The following is a 15,500-nucleotide window of genomic DNA, read 5'->3' as shown; positions in this document are numbered from 1 at the left end:
TATATACTCAACAAAATTAATTAAGGAAGAAGGAAGGAAATGTTTTATTTAACGACACACTCAATACATTTGGTTAAAGACCACACAGATATTGAGAGAGGAAACTCGCTGTCGCCACTTCATGGGCTACTCTTTTCGATTAGCAGCAAGGGATCTTTTATATGCACCATCCCACAGACAGGATAGTATATACCACGGCCTTTGTTACACCAGTTGTGCAGCAAAATTAATTCAGACGTTTTGGTTAGTTTTTGCAAGTTAGCAAGTTTTGATCACAGATGATTTCTCAATATTGTTTAAGTAGATTTTGACCAGTGATGCAAGCTTTGTATACTGTGTAAAACCAAAACTAAAACTATTGTGTACTATATGTAAAGAAAATTGCCAAAAATATCTCCTGGCGAGACGTAGCCCAGTGGCAAAGATCTCACTTGATGCACAGTCGGTCTGGGATCGATCCCTATTGGTGAGCCCATTGGACTATTTTTTGTTCCAGCCAGTACACTACGACTGGTATATCAAAGGCCATGGTATGTGCTATCCTGTCTGTGGGATAGCGCATATAAAAGATCCCTTGCTACTAATGGAAAAATGTAGTGGTTTTCTCTCTAAGACTATATGTCAAATTACCAAATGTTTGATATCCAATAGCCAATGATTAATAAATCTCTGTGCTCTAGTGGTGTCGTTAAACAAAACATTTTTTCCACCATAATTAATTTTGTTAATGTTGGGGGTTTTAAGATTTAAAAGTTAGCCATTTATCTTTCTGTTTTTTAATTATGTGTATAATGTTCTCTATTTTTCCTGTGTAACAATCTTTAATTAAAAAAATAAAATAAAAATAAAAATAATAATAATAAAAAAATAAAACCTGTGTTCAGCTTTCTGCAGTGAGAGACTTTCTGATAATCACAGCATCTGGAATCATTGTGCTCTGAGCTAGTTACAAATTGTTTGACATTTGCAGATTGATTAAGCTAGCTGTAACCACCATCATTGCCTATGTTACCCATTGAATGGAAGCTGAAACTCCAATTACGTTTGAGCCAAAGTAATGCCATGCTCGGAAAAGTTTTGCTTCAAGGCAGCAATAGTAAGACACATTGGAGTTGAGCAGGACTGGATGATCTGTTCAGATAATTTTCCACAAGCTTTAAATATATTATTAGCAAACATTGCTGTGTGGTGACCTTTTCAAGTAATGGCACAGTGATTTGTAAGAGCTTTGTGTCAGTAAAGATCATAAGGTCAGTAAAATGGCACTTTCATCAACATTTATTTACAATTTTGTAAAGCTCTTTTCGTCCTTGTCCTTTTGTCTGCGTGTGCCACATTTCACATTTCACGAAAAACTACCTTTACATTTCATGAAACTACCTTTACATTTCTTCATCCATAAAACAGTATTGGATGGATGGATGGATGGATGGATGGATGAATAGATGGATGAACGGATATATATGGATGGATGAATTAGAGAGATGAGATTCGTTTTGGGGAAATAGTTTTCCCATAATGCATTTTGTTTTAAACTAAATTTGTCTCTTCTCTGGTGTTATAATAAAATACTGTACCTATAATTATTTGATCTGAAAAGTTTAATTTTCAAGGACTTGCACAAATGCAGATATAGTAAGATGACTTTAAAGTAATAAAAACAAACAGCATTTTAAAAAGAAAATGTGTTAATGTGCTAACATTTAAAGACATTTATTTTTATGATTTCATGTTAGTACTAGTATCTTTAAAACAGTCAGTACAATCATTTTCTTATGTATCAGTTTAAATCTTTTGTGTCAATATAAATCTTTTTTGTTTTCTGTTTGTATAAAAAAAATATTTTCATGTTTGTAATAAATCTTTATTTTTGTGTCAGTATAAAACCTTTAATTTTGTGTCAGTTTAAAAATCTGTTTCTTTTTTGTGCCAGTATAAAAACTGTTTCATTTTGTTTCAGTATAAAAATATTTCTTTTTGTTTCAGTATAAAAAAAAATCTTTTTGTTTCAGTATAAAAATTTGTTTCAGTTTGTGTCAGTATAAAAACATGTTTTAGTTTGTGTCAGTATAAAAATTTGTTTCTTTTTGTGTCAGTATAGAAATCTGTTTCTTTTGTAAGTCAGTATAAAATGGGTATTTGCAGCTGTCATTTTGTCTCCAGTAATGATGTTTACATTCGTAGTAACATATGATTACTGAACAGACTGATAGGGCCGTGATGGTCATGATCACATAGCCACAGCTTGCATGAGAATAATGTTCAGTTAATTATTAATGGAGACAGCTGTTACACGGCTCCACCAAGAAGGCATGTTTTACTGACTTACACAGAGCCAAGTGTAATAAGTATTGGATGGTGGATATCGGTGGAGTGTTGTAGTAAGCACGTATGGTGCTTGTGCATTACAGACAGATGAAGAAATGGAGAGACAGACAGACTGAGACATAGAATGAATGAATGAATGATAACCCAGCAGAAAAATACATATCGGCTATTGGGTGTCAAATATAGATAGAAAGACAGACATGCAGAGAGAGAGAGAAAGACAGAGAAAGACAGAGACAGACAGAGAGACAGAGAGAGTGAGAGAGTGCATGTGGTATGGTGCCATACCCAAAACAATTGGCAGATAACCTTTTGACAAAATTAATTACTCTTATTACTGTATGATTTTCTTAACCTTAAACTTAACCCATTTTTTTTTGTTCTGGGGGAGGCCCATCATGATTGTGGTTGCATTCAATTCGATAACACCATGCCCAAAAAAAAAATTCTGGCAGAAACACTGGACAGAGAGATTGAGAGTGAAATAGTTGAGGTAGAGAGAGAGAGAGTTTAAGTGAAGTTTAGGTAGATGAGTGAAAAGGTGAGTGGGTCAGCGGGAGGGAGTGAGGGAGGATGAGAATTTGAATGAGTGCAATGCAAAGAATAGGGATAGAGAGGGTAATGGGTTTTAGTGGAGTTGTGGGAAATACATGTATGTCAGTGGTAAAGAGTATGACTGAGGTGCTGACAGTCATAGGATCAATTTCCATCAGGGGGTGGGGGCACACTAAGTTATTTTCCATTCCAACCAGTACTCTATATTACAGATATGTGATACTGACCACATTCTTTGTTCACTGTCATTTTTTAACATGTTAACCACAAGTATATCAAAGGCTTTGGTATGTGCTGTTATGTCTAAGGGAAAGTGCATGTAAAAGATTCCTTGCTGCAAATGGGTTTCCTCTGAAGACTGAATTACCAAATGTTTGACATCCAATAGCCGATGACTAAAAAATTACTGTGCTCTAGTGGTGTCATTAAACAAAACAAGCATACAGTTTAAATAACATTTTATTTGCTTGTTGTGTTTATATGATTGTCTCCTGACACCCCACCCCCACCCGATGTGATCAATTGCCCTATCTGCAAAATCTTACTAATTTTTTCTTTATATTATTCACAAAGAAAACAAAATTGTTTTCCCCAAAAGAAATCCTTTGCTATCAAGTATTTGATATCAAATGTTTTTCTTTTGTTTTTGTTTTTTATATCACTGAATCAATCCGACTTTCGTCAATATTATATAGATCATGTGACTACCAGTATGCATAATGCAGCTGTGGTATAGGCACCCATATCTTCATTTCAGTGGCGGCATTAGTTCCAGAATTTTTTTCCCTCTGATTTAATGGCAGTTGACATGCGACAGGCAAATTAGTTGCATGACAATAAGGAGTTTGAGGCTTTTATTGCTGTTGGTGTATTAAATACTTGCATTAAGCATGCACTGCATGAACATGACTATAATTATTATGGTGTGTGTTTGTGCTCTCTCTCTCTCTCTCTCTCTCTCTCTCTCTCTCTCTCTCTCTCTCTCTCTCTCTCTCTCTCTGGGTGTGTCTGTATGTCTGTTTGTCTGTCTGTCTCTCTCTCTCTCTCTCTCTCTCTCTCTCTCTCTCTCTCTCTCTCTCTCTCTCTCTCTCTTTCTCTCTCTTTCTCTCTCTCTCTCTCTCTCTCTCAGACAGGTTTTCTTTTAGATTATGTGTCAGAATTGCCATATGCTTGATATTCATAATTAATTATTCAGTTTGCTGTAGTGGTGTTGTTAAAACAGACTAACTTTGATGTAGCTCAGTAGTAGAGCACTTGTATGTAAAAATGTTTTCTTTTTTCTTTTCAACAACCAGTGCACCATAACTGGTATATCAAAGGTCATTATATGTGTTGTCCTGTCCATGGGAAAGTGTATATAAAAGACCTTGTTACTAATGTAATGCATTTCCTTAAACTTTATTTCAGAATTACCAAATGTTTGACATCCAATAGGTGATGATTTAAAAAAAACCGTCAGTGAACTCTAGCAGTGTCATTAAACAAAAGGTTTTTTGTTTACCAACACCACTAGAGCACATTGATTTATTAATCATCATAGTAGCAAGGGATCTGTTATATGCACCATCTCACAGACAGTATAGCACATACCACATCCTTTGATATATCAGTTGTGGTACTCTGATTGGAACAAGAAATAACTTGATGGACCCACAGACAGGGATCGCTCCTAGACCCGACTGCACATCGAGGGAGCACTTTACCACTGGGCTGCATCCTGCCCCCTAGCTTTGTAGCTCAGTAGAAGAGTACTTGTGTATGAAAACATTTTTTTTTTTTTTTTTTCCAGGAACCGACGTGATGTGAGTCCAATCCACCAGGCAAAGCGGCTAGAGGAAGAACTGTCGTTCATCAATCAGCAAATGAATGATCTTGTCACTGTGGTTCGTGTCACTCAATAAGGGCTGTTCTAAAATAGTGGGGGTGGGGGTGGTCCCATAATTATAATTTTATGCTTGGTAAGTCTTCTGCATTGCCCCTCTCCCACCCTATGCAGTTATGGTATAAATTAAATTAAATTTTATTTTGTGGGTGGTGGGTAACATAAAAACATACCAGTAGTCATTAAATAAAACATTTCTTTATTTCTTTCATATACTGTGACCCCCACCCCTGATGTGACCAGGGGCCTAATTCACAAAACTTTCTTAGACTCTCTTTAGCTGTTCTAAGCAACATCATATTGTCTTTACAAGACTTTTTGCTTTACACTGTGAGACCTTAAAAGTTGCAGAAGTTTTATGAATTACCGGTAGGCTCAGTTCAGAAAAAGCCTTAAAGGGACATTCCTGAGTTTGCTGCATTGTAAGATGTTTCCGACTAATAAAATATTTCTACGATTAAACTTACATATTAAATATATTTTTTGTTTAGAATATCAGTGTCTGTATAGTCAATGTGTTTTTGGTTGTCTTAATATTTGTAAGAAGCCCAAACTGGATTTTGTCTTCAAATAATTTCATACGTGCCAAAATATTTAGAGGAAATTAAATGAAATTTAACCTAGTACAAATATTAGAATGATCAGAAACAGGTTTAATATACAGCCACTAATATATTATACAGAAAAATATATTTGATATGTAATTACAATCGTTAAAAATTCCCTTTAATCGATAACATCTTAAAAATTGCACCAAACTCAGGAATGTCCCTTTAAGATAATATTATTTGTGTCTTCTTTGTTGTAACCTGACTCATCATTTATCATTTGAATTTTTTAAAAATCATATTGCATATGTTTTATAGTTCAAAAATATGTTAAAAATGGAAGAAAAATATTGTAGAAATTAAACCTTGGAAAGAAGATTTATTGATTTTTATAAGTTAGTCAGATTTTGCTACTTCGTTTCTTTTTTTCCTTTTTTTCATTGTTTGGATTTTTATTGTTATTTTATGGTGGTTTATTAGCTTTATACTATGTGAGTGTTTTTTCTTTTTTCAATTTTCAGTCTTCAGTCTGCATCTTTCAAATGTTGGCATAATGCCAAGTTTATCAGTAATATGGTTTTTTTAATGAAATTTTATAACATTGTACAGCTTCAGTTTCTTGTAATATTATTCACAGGTTGGGAATTACATGATATGAAATGCAGTAAAGAATATTTTGTGACATCTATTTCAGGAGGTATAAAAAAACAAAAAAACATACTCTTGTGGGCATATTTTCTTACAAAATAAATATTCTAATTCAATCTGGATATAACAGGAAATATGATTGGCTAATCAAATTTATTTGTGGTACTAAAACTACTATTAATGTGTTGGAAATATGAGGGAGATAGATATAAAAAAAGGATTATGGTCTGTAGTGTTGTGATAATTGAAAATCAGCCCTTAATATAATTGTACTTAGATACATTATTTGTTACATTGAATACGGTATATACAGGACATGATTTAGCTTAGTCAGTTGAATACTCACTGGACGTGCTTGTGTCGCAGGATAGAACGACCTCAGTGGATCCATTCAAGTGATTGTGTTTTTACTCGTTCCAACCAGTGCACCACAACTGTTTAAAGGTTGTGGTATGTGCTTTCCTGTCTGTGGCAAAGTGCATATAAAAGTTAAATGTAACGGATTTCCTCTGATGACTATGTGTCAGAATTACCCAGTGTCTGACCTTCAATAGCCAATGTCCGTAAACAAAACAAAACTTTTAAAATGGTTTATACAACATACAGTATTACATAAGTTTTTAAATCCACAGAATTTCTATTCTGCCAGAAATTTGAAAAATTTGAAATTAAATGTGTTCAAAATTAGGTCAGCCGTAAAAATGTATTTCCTTTGTTGCAACATGACATTTTCATTGAAAAGAATTATTCCAAGAGTATTGTATTTGCCCTATAGACAGGACAGCAGCCTTTGATATTCCCGGGGAAAACGTAGTGGATCTGATAATAGCAAACTATGGCTTTCCTTATTGTTAAGTTCACGGGGATGGGGGGACATAGCTGTGGTACAGTGCTCGCTTGATGTACAATCGGTGTGGGATCAATCCCCGTCGGTGGGCCCATTGGGCTATTTCTCGTTCCAGCCAGTACACCATGACTGGTATATCAAAGGCCGTGGTATGTACTACCCTGTCTGTGGAATGGTGCATATAAAAGATCCCTAGCTGCTAATCAAAAAGAGTAGCCCATGAAGTGGTGACAGCATGTTTCCTCTCTCAATATCTGTGTGGTCCTTAACCATATGTATGATGCCATATAACCGTTTTTTTTTTTTACTGTTAAGTTCTGGTCCATCAATCATCTGTCCCAGAGTCGTTCCAGCCAGTGCTCCACAACTGGTGTAACAAAGGCTGTGGTATGTACTATCCTGTCTGTGAGATGGTGCAGATAAAAGATCCCTTGCTGCTAATCGAAAAGAGTAGCCAATGAACTGGTGACAGCGGGTTTTCTCTCTGAATATCTGTGTGGTCCTTAACGATATGTCTGATGCCATATAACCGTAAATAAACTGTGTTGAGTGCTTCGTTAAATAAAACATTTCTTTCTCTTTTTTAACTGTTAAGTTCTGGTCCATCCATCATCTGTTCCAGAGTGTGTTGTCCTTCAACTAGTAAATCAGTCCTGTCCCACTCTCATGTCTTCATTTAATCAGTACATTCATCCATCTAACCTTGGTGTTTCTTCAAACAATTTTCTGTGAATTTTGAACAATTTTACATAATGATTTGCTGTCACTCCAAGAAATTCATGTTGGTGTAAAAATGTATTCAGTATTAACAAAGTTATGTCCCTTTATCATTGCAATTGCATATTTCTTATGAACATATTACTAAAAACTCTCTGTTTTCTTCTTCTTTTTAAATAAAAAATCCACCACAAAATGTCATTATATAATAAATTTTTGATATCAATCAAGTTCTCAAAAGCTTCTCTTGTAATATTACCTTAGCAGGCACTCATAAACTAGAAAATAAAAGTAATAATTTTTCATTAAGATATTATTATGCACTGGTATATCGTATAATATTATTGGCCAATTTGGCACTTACAAACCAATGACTTTCTTTGTACTATATATATGACAACAAAACATACAAAATGAAGTCACATAGTTTAAATTTAAAGTTTGTTTTGTTTAACGAACCACTAGAGTGTATTGATTTATCAATCATCGGCTATTGGATTTCAAACATGGTCATTTTGACACAGTCATAGAGGAAACCCCCTACATTTTTCCATTAGTAGCAAGGGATCTTTTATATGCACCATCCCACAGACAGGATAGCACATACCACAACCTTTGATATATCAGTCATGGTGCACTGGCTAGAACAAGAAATAGCCCAATAGGCCCACCGACTGGGATTGATCTTAGACTGACTGCACATCAGGTGTGCGCTTTGCCACTGGGCTACATCCCAACCCACATAGTTTAAAGAGTTTGCATTTATGCCTATCAGGTTTTATTGTAAATTTGTTATTAAATTAAATTTTTATATAATTCATTATACATTTTTTTTAACAGAATAAACAGAATGTTTGTTTTTTTAATTATCTATTTACAGGAAAAAAATTTTTTTTACAGCAATACTTATAACAGTATGCAAAGTGGTTTGTAACACTATGTCTTTATTTATTATATAAAAAAAATGAGAGTATTTAAAGGAAAAAAAAAATAGCTGAGGTAATAAATAGAATAAAGATTCCAAGATGTCTGCCCTGGTCAAAAGAGATTGTACCCAGGTTAGATGAATCATTTGTTTTATCTTAAATTCAATTAGGATTCAGGTTGTGTTTTTTGTGTTTTGTTTTGTTTTTAATTTGTGAGAATGTTTTAAGTTTTATAATATCATTTCAGACTCCTGACAAGCTGAAGTCAAGTGCATGGAAACACAGTGAGGTAAAATACAAGTACTGGGTATTAATACACTGATGGGAAGAAATAAGGAACATGAGAAAAAAGGAAATATGGAACTGTAAACCAAATGTAATTCCGTGCTAGCCTAATACTGTGTATATTATATACAAAGTTGGAATGTGCGATTCAATATCAGCCTGTCCTGGACAGAGGAGCCAGCGTAAGTTGACATCTGCTTCCATGACAGGCGTGCACTACAACAGCTTGCTTTGAATGTGCATATTATGCCCTATGACCTGACCTGACCTGACCTGACCTGACTTTGAATATCAGTAGTGTAGAATTGACTGTAAATAACTTGGTCAACTTCTGATACTATGGGTTGAGGATTTTTGGTTACAGTTACTATTTACTGTTACTGTTGATGTGATCCTTTTTTTTTCCAGCAGTATATAATGAAAATCAATTCATTTCTTGATAATCAAATTATGATTTTTTATACATTTTGTATTAAATTTAGATTTTTATATCAAGAATTCATTTTGTTTGTTCTCTGTGTTTCTTGATTATAGGATTAATAATGACTTGTAAATATTTTTTCTCATGAGCACTGTCACAGTTTAATTTTCAACAACTTTCTTCTTTCTTTTACTCCTTTCCTTCCTTACTCTTAGAGCATCTCCTTATAATGACCCGTTGTAAAATGTAAAGAACTGCAGAGTCTGTAGACTGTAATTACCCGGTACAGTTTGTATATGTAATTTCACCGTTAACAGTTAATTTGTAACGTTTCTTATATTAATTAATAGGCACTGTTCACAGTTATTAACATTCATGAGGGTACAGACTATACTATTGAAGAGAGAAAAAGTTTCATCATAGCCTTTTTTTTTTTAAATGTTGGTTAAAATATTCCTTAAAAAAACTGAAAATTTATTTAAAGTATGTTTTTATTATTGGGTGGAACTGGGTACCAAAACAATACAGTTTGTACACTCATAAAAAGGTTGTAAGTGTGAACAACACAATAATAATAATATCAATAATTTTATTTCTTGATATCTGCTGTTAATTTTGTGATAACAAAAATACAAATTAAATACATGTAATAAAATAAAGCTAATTTTTAAAGAGAATTTGCTATCTTAAATAAAATACAGTGAAACCCCTGTAAACAAGACACCAACAGAACCAAGTAAAATGTCTGATTCAGAGATGTTATATGTTCTGTATTCATATTCAAAAAGTGATCATAAAAATGTCTGGTTTTGAAGGCTTTCATGGTGAATACAATCATCTACAGGTGCACTGTCACTGTGTTATTAAATATTGTCCTTGTGGTTCTTTTTTCCATAACAGTATTCAGTGTTTCAAATTTTAGCAGAAACATCTACAATATCACTATATCTAAAAGGTAATGAAAGAAACAGCTAAGAAACATTGTAAATAAAATCTTACGGTATAACGTTAAATCTAGAAACAGTGAAGAAATATTGTAAATAAAATAATCTTAAGGTATAATGTTAAATCTAAAAACAGTGAAGAAATATCATTGTAAATAAAATAATCTTAAAGTATAATGTTAAATCTAGAACCAGTGAAGAAATATAAATAATCTTCAGAGTCTTACTAATGTTTGAATATTTGATATTTCAGTTGTCTTGTGAAAAATTTGAAGTTGCTGACTTTAGAAAAGGACCAGCACCTCTTGATCAGTACCTGGTGAGTTAGAAATGTCAAGTGGCTAACTCCATGTTAGCCTATGTCTATAGTTACATCCAGTATCTGGTGAGTTAGAAATGCCAAGTGGCTAACTCCATGTTAACCAGTGTCTATAGTTACATCCAGTACCTGGTGAGTTAAAAATGTCAAGTGGCTAACTCCATGTTAGCCAATGTCTATAGTTACATCCAGTACTTGGTGAGTTAGAAATGTCAAGTGGCTAACTCCATGTTAGCCAATGTCTGTAGTTACATCCAGTACCTGGTGAGTTAAAAATGTCAAGTGGCTAACTCCATGTTAGCCAATGTCTGTAGTTACATCCAGTACCTTGTGAGTTAGAAATGTCAAGTGGCTAACTCTATGTTAGCCAATGTCTATAGTTACATCCAGTACCTTGTGAGTTAGAAATGTCAAGTGGCTAACTACATGTTAGCCAATGTCTATAGTTACATCCAATACCTTGTGAGTTAAACATGTAAAGTGGCGAACTCCATGTTAGCCCATATCTGTAGTTACATCCAATACCCTTGTGAGTTAGAAATGTCAAGTGGCGAACTCCATGTTAGCCAATATCTATAGTTACATCAAGTACCTTGTGAGTTAAAAATGTCAAGTGGCTAACTCCATGTTAGCCACTGTCTATACTTACATCCAGTACCTTGTGAGTTACAAATGTCAAGTGGCTAACTCCATGTTAGCCAATGTCTATAGTTACATCCAGTACCTTGTGAGTTAAACATGTCAAGTGCCAATGTCGATAGTTACATCCAGCGTTGTTGTGAGTGACTTTGTTACTACAGCACATAGGTCACCCACATCAAACATGTTACCATCTTGTTTGACATTCTTCCAGTACTTATATAAAACTTTCAAATGTGTTATTTATCCAGACACTTCCTGTCCATCTGTGTCATTCTGTCTATGTCAGTCAGTCAGTCAGTCAGTCAGTCAGTCAGTCAGTCAGTCAGTCAGTCAGTCAGTCAGTCAGTCAGTCTTTCTTTCTTTCTGTCTGTCTGTCTGTCTGTCTGTCTGTCTGTGTCTTTCGTTTTCTGTTTGTTTTTATCTACCCATCTGGTAGTTTCTATATTCTATTTCTGTAGTTCTCTCTTTCTATTTGTTGTTCTGTATGTTTGTCTGCATATATATATATATATATATATATATATATATATATATATATATATATATATATATATATATAAATGGGTCTTTCTCCATCCATCCATCCATCCATCCATCCATCCATCCATCCATCCATCCATCAATCAATCCATCTGTTTGTCTGTTTGTTTAACAGAGTTGCATACAAAATCAGTGACTAAAAGGAAATGTTTTATTTAACGATGCTATCAACACATTTTATTTATGGTTATATGGCATTGGATATATGGTTAAGGACCACACAGATATTGAGGGAGGAAACCCACTGTTGTCCCTTCATGGGCTACTTTTTTCGATTAGTAGCAAGGGATCTTTTATATGCATCATCCCACAGCACATACCACAGCCTTTGGTGTACTGCTCGTGATACATTGGCTAGAGCGAGAAATAGCCCAATGGGCCCACTGACGGGGATCGTGCATCAAGCAAGCACTATACCACTGGGCAAATCAGTGACTAGTTTTCTTTAAGTTAAGTAAAAAAACACAAAAAACACCCAGCTTTCTTAGGATGTAGGTAGGAGTTCTTCTCTGTGGTACCAAACAGTTTCAAATAAAATCTTTTTAAGTCATAAATTAATTTATTGCTCTTGTAATGTTTTTGTTGTTTTTTTTAAAGGAAAAAAAAAGAAAGAAAGAAACATTTGAAAAGAGTGAGGATGTTGTGTGTTCAGGTGAATGTATGTCCTTCCACCTGTTGTTAGGGTGATAAGGATAATTATTGACAGGTGTCTGGTGTTAATAAATCACCACAACTACAGGCTAATTCTAATTGGAACTTAGCTTATCACAGATATGGTGTGCCTCATAAATGGTGTCCATCACAAGTGACTCACAAATGGTGTGTCTTACAAATGGTGCGTCTCACAAATGGTATGTCTCACAAATGGTGTACCTCACAATGCAAGCCTTATGACAGGAGCTGATGCTTTTCCTTTATTCTTTTTTAATATCAGAAATAGCTCTGGGTGAGCAGAAAATTTTGTCAAATTATGTACACTCATGTCACATTAGTCTGTGCAGCACAAAAGTCTGTGCATGTTAATTATGTTATATTACATCTTGAAACAAGTAGCCGATGATTAATAAATCAATGTGCTCTAGTGGAGTCGTTAAACAAAACAAACATTGGATGGTATGGCATTGGCAACCTGGTCATCACCTAAGAGCAGCCAGTCGTATGTCTTTAAATTGGTATCATACTCATGTGTGTTATCAGCATATGTTAACAAAAATAACGAATGATGTTCTTATCAATGGGTGTGTAAAAAATTATCATAATACTATAAGCATTTTAATAAAGGAAAAATCAGTCTTATTATGGTATAAATAAAATTTAAATAGTATTAGTTAAACTGTTGGCTAATCCTTAAAAAAAGCGAATTGTCTTTATTTTCAACACATTGTTTACGATTATGATTTGCTGGATCCGGAAGCTGAATATCCGGTTAACTGAATAACAGAATGCCTGTTCCGTTTGATGGTATGACTGACCGTAAGTTGAGGATTCTGGATAACTGGAGTCCGGATAAACAGGTTTCCGCTGTGTGTGTGTGTGTGTGTGTGTGTGTGTGTGTGTGTGTGTGTGTGTGTGTGTGTGTGTGTGTGTGTGTGTGTGTGTGTGTGTGTGTGTGTGTGTGTGTGTGTGTGTGTGTGTGTCTGTCTGTGGATTATACTCAGAATGGTCGAATACACCGCAATGCTTGAACCAAAAATGAAGTCCCGAGTTAGACTTACACAATGTATGGGTCGTACACTTTCTGAACTGTATATATATATATATATACACACACACGAGGTCACTTCTCTCTGACACTTTTGGGCGGACACAGTTTTTAACAGGAGGGAGACTTGACTTTTTAATCTAAAAACAAAATCAAATACGCAAAAAGAGTTATATTAACTCAATACAGTCAAACCTGTATTAAACAGCGACACATGTGGGTAGTCAAAAGACAAGTCGCTGCTGCATACAGGTGCAACTGTTACATTCTGTTACTGCTTACTGTCTTAAGATATCGACTTTATCCTGCTCAAGTCAAATGGCGAATGCAGCTCGGCAGTAACCAGTTATTTCTTTTATCCTGCAATCCTACAGGAATATTCGGAAAATCATTATTTATTCTAGTTTTATGTAAGCAAATTGAGTATTGTCAACCTAGCAAGGCTTTTTCCTTGTGACAAGATACATGACGTCATTATTTGTAAGATGCTAGCTACATTCTATTACATTAAAAAAGCGTTTCTAAATTCTAATTCATAAATAAATATACAAGTTTTGTATTGTTATCGCAAAACTAAAAGTATATATATATATATATATCATTAATGGCCATATGCCAGTTTGTCTTAATTCTACTGAGCAGTATGATCATTAATGGCCATTTGCCACAGTTTGTCTATTTCTAAGGTTGTTGTCAACAAGAGGTAGTTGACCTGTAGGTTGTGTTAGAAATACATGTTTGTTACATTCACGTTTGTCAACAGGAACTGAAGAGTTTCCATAGTTTACTTTGATGAACTTATTGCCAGTTTACTGTATGTTAGATTATCAGTCAGTTTACCGTTTGTTAGATTATCAGTCAGTTTACTGTATGTTAGATTATCAGTCAGTTTACCGTATGTTAGATTATCAGCCAGTTTACCGTATGTTAGATTATCAGCCAGTTTACCGTATGTTAGATTATCAGTCAGTTTACCGTATGTTAGATTATCAGCCAGTATACTGTTAGATTATCAGTCAGTTTACTGTTAGATTATCAGCCAGTTTACTGTATGTTAGATTATCAGCCAGTTTACTGTATGTTAGATTATCAGTCAGTTTACTGTGTGTTAGATTATCAGTCAGTTTACTGTTAGATTATCAGTCAGTTTACTGTATTTAGATTATCAGTCAGTTTACTGTATGTTAGATTATCAGTCAGTTTACTGTTTGTTAGATTTCTCAAAACTTAATATCTCAAAGTGAAACAATACACTGGGTTGTCAGAACCTGTATTTCTTGTGTATGTGTATGGACGCATGTGCAGGAATTTATGCCAGAAATATATTTTAAAAAGAATAGCAGGGAGATATCTACCTCTGAAACCCCTCCCCGTGTGCACACACTTGGAGCAGGGAGATATCTACCTCTGAAACTCCTCCCCGTGTGCACACACTTGGAGCAGGGAGATATCTACCTCTGAAACCCCTCCCCGTGTGCACACACTTGGAGCAGGGAGATATCTACCTCTGAAACCCCTCCCCGTGTGCACACACTTGGAGCAGGGAGATATCTACCTCTGAAACCCCTCCCCGTGTGCACACACTTGGAGCAGGGAGATATCTACCTCTGAAACCCCTCCCCGTGTGCACACACATGGAGCAGGGAGATATCTACCTCTGAAACCCCTCCCCGTGTGCACACACCTGGAGCAGGGAGATATCTACCTCTGAAACCCCTCCCCGTGTGCACACACATGGAGCAGGGAGATATCTACCTCTGAAACCCCTCCCCGTGTGCACACACTTGAATGCAAGGCACGGCATCAGATAGCACAAGGAAGTGTCTGCTTTCTAATAAAGTAATCCACTTCATAGACATAATTTTGTCTTTCAAGTTTGTGCACCAGAATTCATGGTGTGATAGTAACCTGAGGACGACAGAGTCGTGTGTGGAATACTGATTTTGTCATGGCGCTCGGTGCACTAGGACAACAATAAACATTCCTTGTCATCGTATGTCTGTGCATGATGAAATCTAACTATGCAATTTGCCACTTGGAAGTATGCACCACAACGGTGCCTCGTAAAAAAGCTAATATTTATCCAGCATGGCCGGTCGTAATCTTAGCTGTAAAATGTGTACAGCTGTTATCAAAATGCTGTTAAATTCTTATTACCTGTCGTAGATCTCTTCTTCAATGCTTCCAGTTTAAAGG

General features: G+C 35.1%; 1 protein-coding gene across 2 annotated transcripts in view; it reads left to right on the top strand.

The window, feature by feature from the left end:
• The window catches only part of LOC121372745 (protein TALPID3-like), a 115,000-nt gene that overhangs the window by 65,460 nt on the left and 34,040 nt on the right, over positions 1 to 15,500 (top strand). For both annotated transcript variants that reach the window (XM_041499231.1, XM_041499232.1), the window contains exons 9-11: positions 4,673 to 4,766; positions 8,699 to 8,740; positions 10,355 to 10,420. In XM_041499231.1, coding sequence (XP_041355165.1) covers positions 4,673 to 4,766; positions 8,699 to 8,740; positions 10,355 to 10,420 — 202 coding nt within the window. The remainder of the gene's footprint in view (positions 1 to 4,672; positions 4,767 to 8,698; positions 8,741 to 10,354; positions 10,421 to 15,500) is intronic.

The sequence above is a fragment of the Gigantopelta aegis genome, chromosome 4, assembly GCF_016097555.1.
Source record: "Gigantopelta aegis isolate Gae_Host chromosome 4, Gae_host_genome, whole genome shotgun sequence".
NCBI lineage: Eukaryota > Metazoa > Mollusca > Gastropoda > Neomphalida > Peltospiridae > Gigantopelta > Gigantopelta aegis.
This window is presented reverse-complemented; position numbering and strand designations above follow the sequence as displayed.